The following is an 18,812-nucleotide window of genomic DNA, read 5'->3' as shown; positions in this document are numbered from 1 at the left end:
CCTCATTGGCCTGATCCAGAAAACTCTGCGGATGTCACAGCAGCTAGCCATGGCAGAACATCCATGTTCAGGGGCAGTCTATCAGCGGATCCGCTTGCTTGGAAGCAACCACGGGGTGAGCTTGTTGCCTTTATGGCCGTTTGTGGGCTTCATGGAAGCACAGGCAGAACTTTGGGACTGATCCAACCGGGGGACTCCAAAGTCTTCTTCCTAATACACTGTTTGGTTGTGAGGAGACACAAGCAAGAGAGGCTCAGAAAAATTATTGTGCGTGAAAAAAGCTGCCAGCGTGATGAGCTGTGATTCCTGCGCTGCCCGGGGTTGGACTCGATGAGCCTTTGGCTCCCTTCCAGCTCTCCATGAAGTACTTTGCACTGCCCAGGAACTTGCCAGGCGCGATGAGGTTGCCTTGGGGCAGGCCGGGCAGCCAGCCGGTGACGCAGCAATTGCCACATCGCCCAGAGGTGCATCCCAGGAAGTTGCTCATGAATGAACTAAACAAAGGACCTGTTGATGGCATTTTACCATTGCACTGAGGAGAGTGTATTATGGTCTGTGCATGTGGTTTGGGAGCTGCACGGCCAGGGAAAAAACAATGCTGTCCAGGGTTGTAAAGACTGCGGAGAGAATAATTAGGTGCCCTCTTCCCACCTTGGATCAAATCTATGCTGCCCGTTGCCATAAGAAAGCTGCAGAGATAGTGCAGGATAGTGCGCACCCCGGAAATGATCTCTTTCAGCTTCTGCCTTCTGGAAGAAGGTCCAGGGTCCTGAGAAACAGTTTCTATCCAAATGCAATTTTGGTTTTAAACGCAGTGTAAGGAGTTTCTGTGAGAGTATATTGTATTTTAAAATGGGGTATCAGAGTTTTTAGGGGGCTAACCAGGTTGGGATAGCTGGGATAGCAGGCTTGTTGGGTTTTGAATGTCTTGTGTAGGTTTTTTTCAATTTCGTTGTTCTGTATGGGACAATGACAATAACGATTATCGTATCGTATAACAGCAGCAGCCAGCAGCTGTTGCAGGAGTGGAGAGATTTAGCAGGACACACATTCTTCTTTGGCGGTCCCTCATAGCCGAGTAAGATTGTCTTCCATGAACATGGTTTTAACAGTGAGTCCGTAAGTGACTGTGGAGGCCAATTCTGGATCCACACGTCCTTCCACAGTGGGGACATTGGTTTCCGGACAGGAGCTGATCAGGCTGTAGATTTGCCAAGTGTGCCTTCCTCCTAGCACATTTCTCCCTTGTGTCCTGAGTTTGAGTGGTTTCACAAGAGTCTGGCTTGCAAGGGATCCTCCTCCCTTGCCAAAGCCCGGCTTATCATGCTGCCTGAAGAGCTCAGAGGAGGGAGGAGGGAAGGAAGACTAAAATGAAGAAAATGAATTTCAATAGGGACAATCAAAGCTCATGTTCTGCACTCAGGAATCCTCTGATGCACAAATACAGGTGGGGAGGGGCACCTGTTTCAAGTAGTAGGAAAGAATTGGGGGGGTTCTTTGGAGACTACCAGTTGAACAAGAGGTGGGGGTCCCTGATTTTTAAGCAGGGGTTGGGTGGCCATCTGCCAGGGATGCTTTCCCTGTGGTTCTGGCATTGCAGGGGGTTGGACTAGATGACCCTTGAGGAAGAGTTGCCCCACAAAAGGACTTCCCCCTACATTAGTGTATCTTTCATCTTTGTTGGAAGCCGCCCAGAGTGGCTGGGGAGACCCAGCCAGATGGGCGGGCTACAAATAATAAATTATTATTATTATTATTTCTGGGATTCAGCCACCAGAAACAGTGTCTGGCCAGATTCTGGCGTATTTCCTTTAAAATAGCTCAAAAACTTCTTTTCCTTTTGCTCTGGCGCTTGGATCCTGCTCGCGGGCTTCCGACAATAGACATCTGGCCGGTCCCTGCGAGAAGAGGGTGCTAGACTGGATGGGCACCTGGCCTGATCCAGCAGTCTCTTCTGATCATAGCTGTCAACTTACAGATTTGAAAATAAGGGAGCAGCAGCCTCGAAAATAAGGGATCAGCAGCCAAAATAGGGGATTTTTTAAAAAAAAGATATTTATTGAAGTTTTTTAAAAAATATATATACAAAAATAAAGAAAAAAGAACAATAGCAAAAACAACACACAAACACAGAAAAATAACATATATAAAAAAGACAAAATACAAAACTAAAAACAATTTAAAAACAAATAAGGTTTTGTTCCCTTATTTTCTTATAACTTACTTCCCCGACCTCCTCATACCTCCCCTTTCTGTATTCCAATTTCATTATTAATTCAACAAATCCTCTCCCTTAATTTCCATTTAATTCTTTTTTATCCTTTCTTTTCTTTTTACTTAATCATTACAGCTGAAAACCACTTAATTTCTAAACCAACATCATTCTAGCATTCATTAATTTTGCAATATTTCCTAAGATAGTCCTTAAATTTCTTCCAATCTTCTTCCGCCGTCTCTCTTCCCTGGTCTCGGATTCTGCCAGTCATTTCTGCCAGTTCCATGTAGTCTATCACCTTCATCTGCCATTCTTCCAAGGTGGGTAGATCTTGTGTCTTCCAATACTTTGCAATGAGTATTCTTGCTGCTGTTGTAGCATACATAAAGAATGTTCTATCCTTCTTTAGCACCAAAATAGGGGATTTTCCGGGCACAGGTATGTTCAACTTCTGAGCTCCTCGGAGACAAAGGCAGAAAGCCCAGCCAGCAGCCAAACGAAGCCTCAAGTGGTGGTTCCCACAGCGCAGCAACCTGGCAAAGGGGATGCAGCAAGGAAAACCACCGGCACCTCTCTGCTGGGAAGCGCTGAGCAAAGGCGAGTCCCCAGGCAAGGCGGCCGATTTGATCGGCACAAGGCAGGCAAGCTCCACCCCCCAGTCGTTCTTAGACTCCTTATTGGGTGAGCAACGCATCCAAGCAACACAGTTGGAGCCTCCCTTCTCCCTGGCCGGCAGGGAGGGAGGGAGAGGAGCTGCTTCCTTTGAAATTTAAGGGACATAATTTAAGGGACATCCATCAATAAGGGACAGCAGCGGGACACGGCGCTGGGATAAGGGACTTTCCCACCATATAAGGGACGGTTGACAGCTGTGCTTCTGATGCTCTCCAGTTCTTACATCAATTCTCTGGCGCATCAGGCACCTGGAAAGCAGTTCACGAGCCACTCTCCCTCAGAGTTGGGGGGCAAAGAGTGCTGTGGAACCCGATAAACTGACAGGCTTAGTCATGATGGTGATGATCTTCTGCAAGGAAGAGTATCCTTTCAGCAGATGGCCTGAGGCAACTGGCCTGGCCAGTCTCCCCATCACGATCCCGTGTCCCTCACTGGGGAATCTCGTGATTTGAGTTCTGTGCCCAGAGGAGGAAGTAACTCTTCAAAGAACAGCAGGTGCTTCTTGTGTGGGCGGAGAAGAGGCTCCCTGAAATGGCGACATTTGCATCTTGCGAAGCTTGCACAACAGGGATCAGCTGCTTGTGACCCAACGGGGAAACTGACGTCACACTTGGGGTTTCAGCCACAAACGTCCTTCCCTAAAAACCTTCCTTCCTTCCACCTGCTCTCAGACAGCTGAAGTCAGTTGAGATGGCTGGCGGGCTCCCCAAGGAAGGTCTCCAACTGGCCATTTTCTTGAATCCTCAGCCATTCTGTTCAGGCATGTCCAACCAGTAGATTGCTGAAGGAACCAGTAGATTACTGCTGGGTGTGGAGCACACTTCTGAACATCATGACCTCTATCTAACCTTTGGCTTTCTTAGGGGTCTGCCATGCCCTGTCTGTGACCTTTGCCTCCTTCGTTATACATTGTTCAAGGGGAAAATGATGCGGTGGAAACAGGTGCCAAAATAACTTTGTACCACCCCCAGAATGTATCTGACTGATTTTGCATATCGTGCTAATAAAAAGAGCCTCAGCGGAGCTAGCTGGCAGCTTGCTTGTGCACAGCTCCTGCCTCATGTCCTTCACTTCAGATCGCGATCTCCCAGTAGATCCCCAGCTGATCCTGGTAGATCGCAGGACCCTTACTGATTGTGGGATTAAATAAAGTTTACCAAAAGTTAACCAATAAAAGCTGAAGAACTCTGGGCTATCCTACCCCCAAAAAAGCTCAACAGCTCTGGAACTCTAGGTAATCCACCCACCTTCCTCCCTCCAATGACAATGGATAGATCCCTGCCAGGTTTTTTTTATACTGGGAGCAGATCGCAGTCTCTTGGGAGTTGGATGTGTCTGGACTAAAGAAAGCTCTCCCCAAGGAAGTTTGCCTGGTGCCTGCATTGTACACCTTTAGGCGCCAGGCAAAAACGTTCCTCTTTAACCAGGCCTTTGGTTGATTTGATCGACATCCTATGCCTTTTTAAAATATGGGTTTTTTTGGGGGGGTTATTGGTTTGTTTTCATTTTGATTATATATTTTGATTTCGTCCACTGAACCACCCTGAGACCTCCAGGTACGGGGCGGTATATAAATTCAATAAGTGATAATAAAAATAAAGTACTCCCAGCGTTATTTGGAGGCTCCTGAGAAGAGGACACTCCCCACTAAAAATCAGAATGTTTTTTTTTTTAAAAGCAAATCAATTCTTTATTGGAACATTCAAATCTTCTGGCAGAGGAAAATTGTCTTACATTTCAAAACTCAGTCTCTCCAAAATGTTAGACAAGGGATATCTTAACAGAATTCTGGTTAGCTTTGGACCCTCCACTCTGTGTAAGTGGTATTTTTTTATTTTTTATTAAAGATGTTCTTGGTTTACGAAAGTGTGTGCAATTTCTCTCTCTCGTATTTCCCTCCCCCCCCCCGTGTGACATTTTTACAAATCAGTTTCATTTGTTGAGACATTACAAACATCAGAATGTTCACAGTTAACACGGTTTCGTTTTATTTATGAATGAATGCCTCCAACTCTGGAACTGGGGCTCAGTTTTAAAAATGTTGCTGTTGTTTAGTCGTTTAGTCATGTCTGCCTCTCCGTTACCCCTTGGACCAGAGCACGCCAGGCCCTCCTGTCTTCCACTGCCTCCCGCAGCTTGGTCAGACTCATGTTTGTAGCTTTGAAGACACTATCCAACCATCTCATCCTTTGTCGTCCCCTTCTTCTTGTGCCCTCTATCTTTCCCAACATCAGGGTCTTTCCCAGGGGGTCTTCTCTTCTCATGAGGTGGCCAAAGTCTTAGAGCCTCAACTTCAGGATCTGGCCTTCCAGGGAGCACTCAGGGCTGATTTCCTTCAGAATGGAGAGGTTTGATCTTCTTGCAGTCCATGGGACTCTCAAGAGTCTCCTCCAGCACCAGAATTTAAAAGCATCCATTCTTTGGCGATCAGCCTTCTTTAGGGTCCAGCTCTCACTTCCATACATCACTACTGGGAAAACCATAGCTTTTACTATACGGATCTTTGTTGGCAAGGTGATGTCTCTGCTTTTTAAGATGCTGTCTAGGTTTGTCATTGCTTTTCTCCCAAGGAGCAGGCATCTTTTAATTTCGTGACTTCTTTCACCATCTGCAGTGATAATGGAGCCCAAGAAAGTAAAATCTCTCACTGCCTCCATTTCTTCCCCTTCTATTTGCGAGGAGGTGATGGGACCAGTGGCCATGATCTTAGTTTTTTTGATGCTGAGCTTCAGACCATATTTTGCGCTCTCCTCTTTCACCCTCATTAAAAGGTTCTTTAATTCCTCCTCACTTTCTGCCATCAAGGTTGTGTCATCTGCATATTTGAGGTTGTTGATATTTCTTCCAGTGATCTTAATTCCGGCTAGGGATTCACCCAGTCCAGCCTTTCGCATGATGAATTCTGCATATGTTAAATAAGTAGGGAGACAATATACAGCCTTGTCGTACTCCTTTCCCAATTTTGAACCAATCAGTTGTTCCATATATATTACTAAAAAGGAAACAAGCTACACAAGTAAGGGTTCTGCTGCATCAGACAAGTGGCCCTATAGCAGGTCCCATAGCCTGCAACTCATAGGAGCCACCCAGATGCCTCTCCCCCCCCCCCCCGGAGGAAGGAGGGCAACAGCCCCCCCCCTATGTTGCTCACCCTGCTATCCCAGCATATTAGGAACATGCAGGAAGCTGCCTTTGGCCGAGTCGGACTCCATCGACCATAGGAGCCAACTCCGAGGGGCTGAGGTCCCTTCAGGGCCCCCAGTAAAATATTTGAGCCCCACCCCAAGTTGATGGGCATTGCCATTCAGATGATGGGCATGTGCACCCAAGTTTGGCCAACACGGGGTTACTGCTTTCGGTTTGATTTAATATGTTGTGATTGCCCTGAGACCTCTATAGGGTGGCGTATAAGTTGAAGAAATAATAATAATAATAGTGCTTTTTTCTTAAGAAATATATAAATATTTAGGGATGCTCTCATTTTGAGTCTAGAAATCATCATTTTATAGTTCAAATGGGATGGGGGGAATACAGGAGACTGCAGTTTTTAAAGTCATAATTAGGAAAAATTCTAATAATCCCAAATAAAAGAAACAGGAGGCCATTGACAGGATAAAGGAAGTCTTTAATTTTAGCTTATGTTTTCTTTCTGTAAGGGGATAGGAGTTTGATTTGAGAATGAAATGGTGGTGGTGGGTGGGTCTGTTTGATTGTCTGTATGAGTTGTTGTGGACTATGTTGTAAATAAAGTATAAATAAATAAATAAATAAATACAGTAAATGGACAAAAGTACAAAGATTTAGAAAATGTTTAGGGGTATGCGTCCCCTTGCATCCCCCTAGAAAAAAGCACTAATAATAATAAACAAATAATAAATAATAAATAATAAGCAATACATAATGAATAATAATATAATTTATTATAATATAAATAATAATAAGTAATAATAAGTAATAAATAATATAATAATATAATATAATAAGCAATAATATAATAAAAATAATACTGACCGTGAAGGGCCCTTGCTCTGTCAGGAGGTCGGCGATGTAGCTAATAAGAATAATAATAATTTTGTAAATAATAATCATTATTCTTCTTTTTCTGTTTCTGGCGCGCGCTGCTCCGCGCAGGAGATTACGGTAGCGAGGGCGCGTCGCTTACGGTGAATACGGCCCCGCGACGGCGGGGGGGGGGGCGCTGCGCGGCTCCGATTGGCCGCCCGTCCCCGGGGCCCCGCCCCTCTCTTCCGTGTCGTCAGGTGACCCGCCCGGGCCATATGAGCGCGGGTCACGCGCGCGCTGCCCAGTCGAGCCGCCGCGTCGAGCCAAGGCAAGCGGGGGCGCGCCCGGGAGGGAGGGAGGCGGGCGGGCGGGCGGGCGGGCGGGTCAGGCTGGATGCCCTCGAGGGGTCCCGCTGGCAGAGGTCCTTGCGGGGTCCCGGGCGCGCTCTCATCTCTCTCTGCTTGCAGATGCCGCCTCTCCTCGCTGCTGCCTCTCCGCCGCCGCTGCTGCTGCTTCTCCTGTTCTGCTGCGCTGCCCAAGCGGCGCCCGCCGGGCACGAGGTCACCTACCTGCCGGGCCTGGCCAAGCAGCCCGCCTTCAAGCACTACTCGGGCTACCTGGACGCCGAGAGCGACAAGCACCTGCACTACTGGTAGGTGTGGCGGGGAGGGGGGCTTGCACCTGGGTCCCACGGGGACAGAGCAGTCAGCTTTCAGATTTGAAAAGAAGGGATCCGCAGACTCAAAATTAAGGGATCCGCAGCTTCAAAAATAAGGGATCCGCAGCCACCAAAATAAGGGATCAGCAGACTCAAAAATAAGGGATCCGCAGCCTCACCTGTCCCAGGGACAGTCTACGGGATACAGCGGTACCTCAGGTTACAGACGCTTCAGGTTACAGACGCTTCGGGTTACAGACTCCACTAGCCCAGAAATAGTGCTTCAGGTTAAGAACTTTGCTTCAGGATGAGAACAGAAATTGTGCTCCGGGGGCACAGCAGCAGCAGGAGGCCCCATTAGCTAAAGTGGTGCTTCAGGTTAAGAACAGTTTCAGGTTAAGAACGGACCTCCGGAACGAATTAAGTACATAACCAGAGGTCCCACTGTATCTAACAATCCAGGATAGCAGGGGATTTCCCGCAAAAAAAGGGGAGGTTGACAGCCATGCCTGGGGCTGCTCACCTCCTTCCGCCTCCCTTGCAGGTTCGTGGAGGCGCAGGGCAACGGCGCCGCAGACAAGCCCCTGGTGCTCTGGCTGAACGGCGGGCCCGGCTGCAGCTCCATCGCTGGCCTCCTGACAGAGCATGGGCCCTTCACGGTCAGTATCCAGGACTGATGGGGGGGCGGGATCTGGTGGGCCAGGAGATCCCTTTTCCCTGGAGCAAATGGGGAAGCTCTGGGCACTTGCCATGCCAAGGTGGGAGAGAGCCAGGCATGGAAATCTGCATCTCTGTTGCAATTGGTTTTGGAGGTGTGATTGCTGCCTTGAGTTCCTTTTTTGGGGGGGGGGAGAACAGCAGCATATGGACAGTTGATGGTAATAATTTAATTAAAAAAAAAATTATTAGCTATCCAAATTTATAACAAACAAATAGAAAGAAAACATCCTGCCTATAATAATTCCACTTTTGTTAACATTGTTGTGTGCCTTCCTCGAATCCCCCTGGCTGAGTTTCCCTATAAATCATTGCAGCAGTTTTCCAAAACTATTTTCACATAAAATTTACTTGGTCGATTAACATCTTTCTCCATAGCAATAATTTAGAAGAGTTCAGCTGGATCAGGCCAAAGGGGCCCCACAGCCCAGCACCCTGTCTTCCCAGGGGCCAACCGGGCCCCCCCTGAGAAGCCCGCAGGCAGGGCCACAGTGCAACACAGCCTCCAGCATCTGGTTTGCAGAGGCCTGTTGCCCCTGACGGGGTTAGAAATTCAGATATATATATATATAAGGTGTCCCCAAATGGCTCCTTAAACCAAGGTTGCCGTCGTCCCAATGGAATGTCTAGTTGCCATTTGGGGCCAAGGTGGCTCTAAAGTCTCGTTTTTCAAACGATGGACTGACTTGTGATTCTCAGTTAAACATCCGGCTAGTTCAGAGGACAGTCTTGAGCCGGGTTAAGAACTTTGAGAACCAAAAAAAGAAAAGTCGCTTGATCCAGAGACAGCCCACCCAAATATTGGCCTATTCCGACCTCTTTCTCTGAATGGTGACTGTTCCTGCTCAGGCCGCACAGAAAAAGCAGTTTGGTTCCTGAATGTTTTAGTGATTGTACAGCTAAAATGTAGCGGATTGAATTCTACAGAGTGGGGTAATAAATGTGTTTAAACGGTCCAGATCCAAGGCAGGCTCATTTGAAACACACAGGGGAGATTCCGTATATCTCTCTTGACTAGTAGCCATTGCTAGCCTTATTCGCCTCTTAAGAATTTGTCTAACCTTCTTGTAAAGATGTCCAGGTTTGTGGCCCTGGCTGCATCTTTGAGGCTGGCCTAGCGGTTCCTTGTTCCACAAGCTGTGGCGCTTTCGGGGTGGGAAGGTGCAGGCCAGCCGTGGGTGATGAGAACTCAATCAGCGTTTATGAGATCAGCCGCCCGCCTGCGCTTGGCTTGTGACGATTATAATCTCTTGAGAGCCTGGAAGTGCAAATGTTTTCCAGTATCACTCATCGCAAATAATGGCCTGTCAGCTCCCTTTGCAAAATAAATAATTCCAATTGGAAGTTAATTGGGATGATGCACCAGGTGGTGACTCAGATTCGAAACCTGAATGTGTGAACTTTCTCACCGTGAGGCCGGTTGCCTCCTGACGTGCCCAGGCCTGCTCCGCACAGAGCCTTGAAATAAGGATCTGCTGCGATTTGGGTCGCAGGAGAAGGGAATCCCCTTGCCTTGTGTCGCAATAACAGCCCCTTCTCCCTCCCTTGGCAGATTCAGCCTGATGGATCCACTCTGGGATACAACAACTATGCCTGGAACAAGGTGAGGCCTCCTTCCTCCCCCATCCGTCAAGGGGGTCCCTAAGAAATGCTTGCTGGAATTCCTGGCTCTTTCTGAAAGGGCAGTTGCAGCAAAGGATCCCGTTGCCTGTCTCTGGGCAGCTAGAGAGCCAGTCTGGCGTGGTGGCTGGAGTGTCGGAACAGGATCTGGCAGACCAGGGTTCCATTGGCTGTGACCAGTCAGTGCCTGCCTCACAGGGTTGTTGTGGGAATAAAACGAGGAGGGGGAGAATCGTGGAGGCTGCCTTGAGCTCCTAGGAGGAAAAAGGTGCAGTGAAATGAATGAAACCAAGCGCTTGAGGGCACCAGGTGCATGTCGCCCCCGGTGGGTGAAAAGTGACTTGCTGTCCCCGTCTCTTTCAGCTGGCCCACATCCTCTACTTGGAGTCCCCCGTTGGGGTGGGCTACTCCTACTCCGATAGCCAAGACTACCGGACCAACGACACCGAGGTGTGTAGGGTGGACTGGGAGGGGGGCCCTGGGGGCTCCCGTTCCTTCACCCGCCGTGCGCTCACTTTGCCCCTCCCCCCGGCAGGTGGCTCGCGTGAACTACCTGGCCTTGAAGGAGTTCTTGCGCCTCTACCCGGAATACAGCAGCAAGGACCTCTTCCTGACCGGGGAGAGCTACGGCGGCATCTACATCCCCACGCTGGCGCAGTGGGTCATGCAGGACCCCAGCCTTAACTTGAAGGTGTGTGTCTGCGGGGTCCTCTAGAGGGAGGAGGAGGAGGAGGAACCTGGGCTGGGGATCGGGGCCTCTGCAACCTCCGCTTGACAAAGGAGGCGGCTGCCACTCACCTGCTCTGGAGGATTTCAAAATCCTGGCGCTGAGCCCGCGCTTGAAAGAGTCGTGGGTGGCAGCCGCGTGCCGAGGCTCCTCAGAGGCCGCCTGCTTCATCTGTCCCAGGAGCTCCAGAGGAACCAGTCTCAGCTGGCAGCTCCTTCCAGAGGAACAAGAAAGGACTCCCTCGCAATGTGGCGGCCTCGCCTTCCTGGGAGGTTTTAAGCAGAGCTTGGAGGGCCATCTGTCAGGGATGCTTGAGCTGAGATCCCTGCATCGCCGGGGGGGTGGGCTGGATGACCTTGGGGGGTCCCTTCCAACCCTGCAGTCCCGTGATTTTGATTCTAGAAGCTGCTTTAGCTTTGGGGACGAGGACGGAGAGAAGCGCACAAAGGTTTGACTCTCAGACCGCTGGGATTTGAGGGCACCCAGTGGAATCTCTGGGTGGTTCACTTCACGGCAACGGTTGTGATGTTTAAGGCAGCTTTTGCTGGGTCAGAGCCTCATCAGCCGCTGGGGAAGCCACAAAAAAATTGGAGGCGGCCGGCCTGTAAATTGCAGAGGCATTTTCTCGCCTTGACATGCCTGTGGAAATTAAGTCACAAAGAAGGCAGAGTTGCCATCAGGTAGCTAAGCAACAGCCTGGTTGGGCAGGCAAGAAGGAGATCCCAGGCTCAGAGCAAGAAGCGTCAGGGCCAGAAACTACTTCACTCGCGTCTTCCTAAGACCTTGCGGCTCCTTTCACAACAGCCCAGGGAGCAAGCTTGAAGAACTTTCTGATGGGAAGAGTTGTTGGGCAGTGGAACGGACTCCCTGGGAAGACAGCGGACTCTCCTGCTCTGGAGGGTCATAAACAGAGTTGGGGGGGAAATTTTCCAGAGGGTTGGACTAGATGACCCTCGGCTCCCTTCCAGCGCTATGATTCTGTGGTTTTAACGCTATAAGCTCTCTCTTGGTGAATATACATCTGCACGTTTTCCACGGCAGCAGACTATAGGAGAGCTCAGCTTTCCAAATGTCAGAGAAACATGCCGCATCTTGTGAGGGCAGCCCCTTCTCGCTCGGGTGCCAAGGGGTCTTCCTCGCTGATGGGGCTGTGCCTGTGTTTTCCAGGGAATCGCAGTGGGCAACGGGCTCTCCTCCTACGAGACCAACGACAACTCGCTGGTTTACTTCGCCTACTACCACGGCCTCTTGGGGAGCAGGTGAGAATCTGCCGGCTTGGGGTGGGGGCTGCGTCCTTAGGGGCAGAAGATGGCGGTCTGGATTACTGTTCAATTGGGCCTTATCAGAAAGACTTGTTTGCCACGCAAAGGTTGCAAAAGGGACTTCCCTCGTGTTTCTTACATCGGGGAATGTGGAAGCAATTTCCCATTGCCTCTGCACAAACAGATCTTCAGAGAGGCTAGCTCAGCAATTAAGTTCCTAAATGCAGAGACAAGAGCACACTTGGAACGTTTTAGTCATGGCGAATGCGCGGTGCAAATATGTGATGCCGGAAGGACAGCAGTTTATGTTTCTGCATTGTCAAAAATTGATAGAATTAAGTTCTTTGATGGAGAAGATGGGCAGTGGGGAGGGAGTGGAAGGGGAGAAACGGGGGTCTGCTTTGGCTGGGGGGGGGCCGTGGCAAAGCCCAGGGCTTTGGTGTGATGATGGTTCTGGCTCTGCCTCTTCCTGCAGGCTCTGGTCGGACTTGCAGGCCTCGTGTTGCTCTGGCGGGAAGTGCAACTTCCACGACAACAAGAACCTGAACTGCACTCTTGGGGTGAGTGGAGGGCGGCTGGCCAGGGCGTCTCCCCCTGCCCCCAAACCCACTTGTGGGGCACTGCCTGGGCAGAGGAGTGGGGCTGGGCCCTCTCTTTCTCTCTCTCCATTTCCTCCTGGCTGGATCCTTGCATTTCCCTGCGTCTCGTTGCAGATGGCAGAGGTGATCCGTATTGTGGACGAGTCCGGCCTCAACATCTACAACCTGTATGCCCCGTGTGCTGGCGGAGTGCCTGGAAGCTACAGGTAGGCTCGGCTGCTGGCAGGTTCCCTCCCCAGTGAGATGGTGGGGGGGACGACTGCCTTATAAGCCACGCACAACTTCAGCGCCCGCTGCCCTGCCCTGGGTGGGTGAGAGGGTCAGAAGGTGCCAGAACATCAGGCAAGAGCTGAAGCTCCGGGATTCTTCAGCTGTGGTCCCTGTGTGGCAGCGGGTTGGGCTGGATGACCCTTGGGGAACCCTTCTGGCTCTCCAGTGAGGTGACACTAAGCGGGACCCTTCTTTGGCTTCCAGGTACAATGATGGGATGCTGGTCAGCTACGACCTGGGCAACAACTTCATTCGGCAGCCGCTTCGTTCCTCTTGGAGGGAGGTGAGAGCAGCTCTCTAGAGGTTGGGGGGGGGCATGATTCAGTCTCCAGTTCTGCTTGGCATCAGGCTCTCTCGCCTCAACCAGAGGCAGGGCCTTTTCAACACTGGCCCCGGCCTCTTGGAACGCTCTGTCTCATGAGACCAGGGCCCTGCGGGATCTGATTTCAGAGTTGTTCTGCCTGGCCTTTGGCTTGGAATCAACTTAATGCCCTCCCCCTCTTTCTTTTTCCCTTTTCCCTTCTGTAATGGAACTCCTATCTGGGGACTTCCCTGGCTTTTTCTGGCCCACGTAGGACCAGTCTGGATAGTTGGCCTTGGTGAAGATTTGACGTTTTCATCCCCAAAAAAGTTTTTGATTGAGTTCCACTGAAATGAGGCTGCATTTTAATGTTTTAATGTTGTGTTTTAATCTTGTTTTTAAAGCTGTATTCTAATCAATTGTTTTTATATTTGGTGTTAGCCATCCTGAGCCCGGTCTTGGCTGGGGAGGGCGGGGTATAAATAAAATTTATTATTATTATTACTATTGTAGAGGCAGAGGGGGCAACAGGCCTAGCCCAATGCTTTCCACTTGGGCAGACCCAGAAGAGAGAGAACTTGGGGGGGGGGTGCCTTGTGAGAGGACACCTGTATCCATCACCACCAAAAAATCGCCCACCCCCCTCCCTCAGCCGTCTCTTCCTCCAGTGGCCTAGCAAACCTGGGCACGGAAAGACTTGTGCCGTCTTGGCAGGGAGGGTCAAAGGGCTGCTTCTAGCAACCAGAGCAGCTGCTGGCACCTTCAGCATACTTACTTTGAAATATGTTCACCCCCCCCCCCCCCAGTTCCTGCTCACCTTGCCGGTCGCAAGCAACAAGGCTCGCCTGGACCCCCCCTGCATCAACACCTCGTCCCCCACCACCTACATGAACGACCCCCAGGTGCGCAAGGCCTTGCACGTTAAGGACAACGCCCCGGAATGGCAGATGTGCAGGTGAGAGAGGACAGGTGGGGGGACGACACAAAGGTGGCCTCTGGAGGGGAGGAGGCCTTGACCTGGCCTGGGACTGTGCAGCTTCATCCCACTCCTCCTAACGCTCCTTGCCCCCCCCCTCCAGCTTCCCCGTCAGCCGTGGTTACAAGCGCATCTACATGACGATGAACGACCAGTACCTGAAACTGCTTGGCACCATGGTGAGTCCGTGGAGGGAGGGAGCCCCCGTGGGACTGCTAGGCCCTTGGGACCCCTCCTCAGGACTTGGGGGTGGGGGAGACATGGGGGGGCTGCCCCAGAGGGCACCAGGGGGCTCGACTAACTCCAGACTGGCCTTCCTGCAGAAATACCGCATCCTGATCTACAACGGCGACGTAGACATGGCCTGCAACTTTCTGGGGGACGAGTGGTTCGTGGACTCCTTGCGCCAGAAGGTGGGTTGAGCCAGGAGCCGTGGGGGGATGCATGGAGGAGGGCGCCCCCCACGGTCCCCTGTGCCTTTCAGCCAGACCCCTTTCCTCCAGGGCCACTGATGGACAGAAGGACTTCCGAAGGTCCTGGGCGCTTCCTCCCCTTCAGCTGCAGGTTCTGCTGGAAACTAGGCATCCAGAACCTTTGAAAAGGAGGGAGCCAGTTTGCAGGGCTGGAGTTCCCTTGGTGTGAACTCCCCATCCTTCTGGAGGTGGGGGGGGGGCGACGTCTGGCTACTGCTCCCTGGAGACTGGGCTGGACTGAGGCTGAGTCTGGTGTGTGCATCCTGGCAAATGCCTCAGCCGCTTCTGCAGTGAACCACAATGTCTTTCACACAGTGCCTTGTCACACTGTGGAACTCACTGCCACAGAACACCACCCTGGATGGTTTTAAACAAGGATTAGATATCATCATCATTTATTTATTTATACCCCGCCCATCTGGCTGATTTTCCCCAGCCACTCTGGGCAGCTCCCAATCGAGTGTTAAAAACAATACATTGTTAAATATTAAAAACTTCCCGAAACAGGGCTGCCTTCAGACGTCTTTTAAAGATAAGATAGCTGCTTATTTCCTTCACATCTGAAGGGAGGGTGTTCCACAGGGCGGGCGCCACTACCGAGAAGACCCTCTGCCTGTTTCCCTGTAACTTGGCTTCTCGCAGTGAGGGAACCACCAGAAGGCCCTCAGAGCTAGATCTCAGTGTCCGGGCTTGATGATGGGGGTGGAGATGCTCCTTCAGGTCTACTGGGCCGTTTAGGGCTTTCAAGGTCAGCACCAACACTTTGAATTGTGTTCGCAAACGTACTGGGAACCAATGCAGATCTCTCAGGACCGGTGTTATGTGGTCTCAGCGGCCGCTCCCAGTCACCAGTCTAGCTGCCGCGTTCTGGATTAATTGCAGTTTCCAGGTCACCTTCAAAGGTAGCCCCACGTAGAGCGCATGGCAGTAGTCCAAGCGGGAGATAACCAGAGCATGTACCACTCTGGCGAGACAGTGCGTGGACAGGTAGGGTCTCAGCCTGCATACCAGGTGGAGTTGGTACACAGCTGCCCTGGACACAGAATTTACCTGTGCCTCCATGGACAGCTGTGAGTCCAAAATGACTCCCAGGCTGCGCACCTGGTCCTTCAGGGGCACAGTTACCCCATTCAGGACCAGGGAGTCCTCCACACCTGCCCGCCTCCTGTCCCCCCAAAACAGTACTTCTGTCTTGTCAGGATTCAACCTCAATCCGTTAGCCGCCATCCAACCTCCAACCGCCTCCAGGCCGATGCTGGAAACCACAGGAGGGAAGAGGGGCTCTTGCGCTCGGATCCTGCTTTTGCTGGTTTCCCACAGTAGGGGCACCAACTTGGGCCCCAGGTTATGGGTGCCCAATGGCACCTGTGCCATAATGTGACGTCATGACTTCACGGTGCCTGGCAGGACCTTGGGCGCGATCTCCGAGGCCTTGCAAGACCTCCAACCTGACTCCCACCCTGCGCTGTGGGTGCCTGGGCCCCCTATAGTTGGCACCTATGTCCCACAGCTAGAACAGGGTGCTGGACTGGGTGGGGCCCCACTGGTCTGATCCGGCAGGCTCTCCTCAAGGTCTTACAGACCCTAATTGGGAAACCCGGAATGGAAGAACTTGGAAAGCTGGGGGCTGCCATCTTCCATATTTGTGAGGGGAATTCTTCATTCCTCTTTCCTCCTGTTAACCCAAACATTCAAATGTTGCTTCGGGCCCAGTCTGCTTCCAGGGACGGAGGGGCGAGAGGCTTTGCACTTGCTTTCTGTTCCACGTTTTCTCTTTCGGTTCTGCTTTCCCACATGGGAGAAGTGAGCCCCTCCTTGCATGTTTTGAGGAAGCCGGCTGGTTTTAATTTAACCTCAGCGCCACCAGGAAGCTGGCAAGAACCTCTCCTAACCCCCAGCCAGCTTTTTGCCTAAGACAGTAAGAGCAGACTCTTCTTCCTTGGAGGACCTTAAGGTCCATGAACAACCACAGTTTAGAGGTCCCGGGCCCTAAGGAAGTCAGACTATCCTCCACCAGGGCCAGGGCCTTCTCAGTGATGGCTCCGACCTGGTGGACTGCTCTGTCCCAGGAGACCAGGGCCCTGCAGAATTTAACCTCCTTCCGCAGGGCCTGTAAGAAAGAGCTATTCCACCTGGCCTTTAATTTGAATTCAGCCTGATCTTTTATTCCCCTTCCTTTCCTCCCTCTCCCCTTTTTATGAAGATTGCCTGCTCTGGGATCCCACGTCTAATTCTCCCCCGGTCTCCTCGCTGACCCAAATAGGACTAATTTAGCCAGCTGGCCCTAGTGATCATCTAATGTTTATTGGATGGATTTTCCCCATAAGTTGATTTTTAATTCTGAATTTATTGTTGTTCACGTTTTATATGGTATTTTATGCTGTTTTTTTGTTGCATGAATTAAGTGTTTTAACTTTGTTGTTAGCCACCCTGAGCCTGGTTTTCTGAACCGGGAAGGACAGGGTATAAATAAAAAATTATTTATTAAAGCAGAGGTTGGGTGGGCATCCGCCAGGGATTCCTGAGGTGCGATTCCTGCCTTGCAGGGGGTTGGACTAGATGGTCCCTGAGGGTCCCTTCTGGTTCTAAGAACAGGGTCTCTGCTTGGCAGGTGCAAGTGGCCCGGCGGCCCTGGATCTACACCGATGAGAACGGGCAGGACCAGATTGGGGGCTTCGTGAAGGAGTACACCAACATCTCTTTCCTCACCGTCAAGGTAAGTGGTCCAGGTGGGTCTGTGGCTGGACTCCCGGCCAGGGCATCATTTCTGCCCCCTGGAGACCCTCGGCCACCCCTAACCCCCTCTTTCCTTTCTGCTTCTGTGATGGAACTCCTATTTGGGGACTTCCCTGGCTTTTTCCTGGCCCATGTAGGCCCACTCAATAGTTAGCTTTGGCAAAGACTTGACATTTTCATCCCCAAAAAAGTTTTTGATTGAGTTTCCACTGAAACGAGGCTGCATTTTAATATTTTAATGTTAATCTTGTTTTTTAAAGCTGAATTTCAATCAATTGTTTTTATGTTGGGTGTTAGCTGCCCTGAGCCTGGTCTTGGCTGGGTATAAATAAACATTTATTATTATTATTATTATTATTTATTATTATAACCCTGCCATGTTCTCCCATCTCTGACCCACAGGGCGCAGGTCACATGGTGCCTTCGGACCGCCCAAGACCCGCCTTCAACATGTTCCAGCGCTTCATCACGGGGCAGCCCTTCTAGCCCTCGCCTCGTGGCGCCCTCTTCCGCCTCCGAGGGGAACTGCGTCCTCCGTGCTCGGCGGGCCCTTCCGCCCGCACCTCCTGTGCCAAGGTGGCAGCTGGGACCTCCCGCAGGGCCGCTTGCCCCCGTTGCCAGGCGCTGGGGAGGCACAAGGACTCTCCCGACCCTCTGCCTTCCGGCCGCTCTCCTGGGCTTCCAGGCTGCTCTGGGGGTTGGGGTGGGGTCCGCCGGGGCCCCCTCTTCCTCCTCTCCTCCTGGGGCAGCCCCCCTCCCTCCCCAGCACTGCCTGTGGGGATTTTGCACTGCCTTTGGGGAGCAGGGTGAGACCTGCCCCCCTCTGCCCCCTTGCACCCCTAACGGGACCACCTCTCTCAGCCTTAGTTCTCGGTCAGTCTTGACGAAGGGATCTGAATCACTGGTGAAAGAAAAGCCACTCCTGGGCTGCACCCACGTCGATTAAAACTTATTTTTCTAAGGGGACTGGAGTTCTGTGTCTGTCTCTGGAGGAACCTGGGGGGGGGGGCTGCTCACCTGGCTCTGCGGCTTCCCTCCCTCTTTCCTCCCCCTCTTGCTATCCTCTGCGTTTTGGGAGGAGGGGTGGGGGCTAGAGGACTCTGCCTGCCCTTCTCTTCCCTGCTCCAAATGGCAGAACCTGGAGGGGAGAGTGATTGACGGCTGCCAGCAATGATAGCCAAGCCCCTTCCCCACAGCTTCAGCCAGCAATGCTTCCGAATAGCGCTTGCTCGAAACCAAAGGAAGGGAGATTTCTCTTGCGGCCGGATCCTGCTTTGTGGGTTTCCTACAGGCCTCTGTGGCAATGCTGTTTTTAAATGGCCTTAGTCGAATACGCAACAGGAGGAAGTGCATTTGCCTGCTTTCTCTCCCTTCCCTTCTTGCTCCTTGGCCATTTCTAGATGCTGGAGGAGGTGATGACTCAGCCGAGGCTCATTATGGGATGGCTTTTGTAGGTTGGGCCCATTTCCCCTGAGCTCCGGCTCCCGAACTTTGCCTTCCAAGAGCTGCCTCGGGTGGGGCTGACATGCTCAAGCATGCATCTCTGCAGAGGTGGCTGCAGGTGTGTCTTTTACCTGGTGG

General features: G+C 51.5%; 1 protein-coding gene across 1 annotated transcript; it reads left to right on the top strand.

Annotated features, from left to right (window-relative positions):
* Positions 1-7,344: 7,344 nt before the first annotated feature.
* Positions 7,345-18,197, top strand: CTSA (cathepsin A). Its single transcript, XM_081917035.1, has 14 exons — positions 7,345-7,544; positions 8,095-8,209; positions 9,820-9,870; positions 10,251-10,337; positions 10,423-10,578; positions 11,782-11,873; positions 12,352-12,436; positions 12,590-12,681; positions 12,950-13,028; positions 13,853-14,001; positions 14,126-14,201; positions 14,346-14,435; positions 17,107-17,211; positions 17,634-18,197. The coding sequence occupies exons 1-14, from the start codon at positions 7,360-7,362 to the stop codon at positions 17,715-17,717; spliced, it is 1,446 nt and encodes a 481-aa protein (XP_081773161.1). The 5' UTR covers positions 7,345-7,359; the 3' UTR covers positions 17,718-18,197.
* Positions 18,198-18,812: the final 615 nt, after the last annotated feature.

The sequence above is a fragment of the Podarcis melisellensis genome (genome assembly GCF_964234715.1).
Source record: "Podarcis melisellensis genome assembly, chromosome: 6".
NCBI classification, from domain to species: domain Eukaryota; kingdom Metazoa; phylum Chordata; class Lepidosauria; order Squamata; family Lacertidae; genus Podarcis; species Podarcis melisellensis.
The sequence above is the reverse complement of the archived record's forward strand: the minus strand, read 5'-3'. Positions and strand labels throughout refer to the sequence as shown.

What these genes read in the sequence shown, in the direction of transcription:
- CTSA (XM_081917035.1), top strand. Translation starts at nt 7,360, where the DNA reads ATGCCGCCTCTCCTCGCTGCTGCCTCTCCGCCGCCGCTGCTGCTGCTT. An exon ending in GACAAGCACCTGCACTACTG is followed by an intron (nt 7,545 to 8,094) that starts GTAGGTGTGGCG and finishes CCTCCCTTGCAG; the next exon opens with GTTCGTGGAGGCGCAGGGCA. An exon ending in TTCGTTCCTCTTGGAGGGAG is followed by an intron (nt 13,029 to 13,852) that starts GTGAGAGCAGCT and finishes CCCCCCCCCCAG; the next exon opens with TTCCTGCTCACCTTGCCGGT.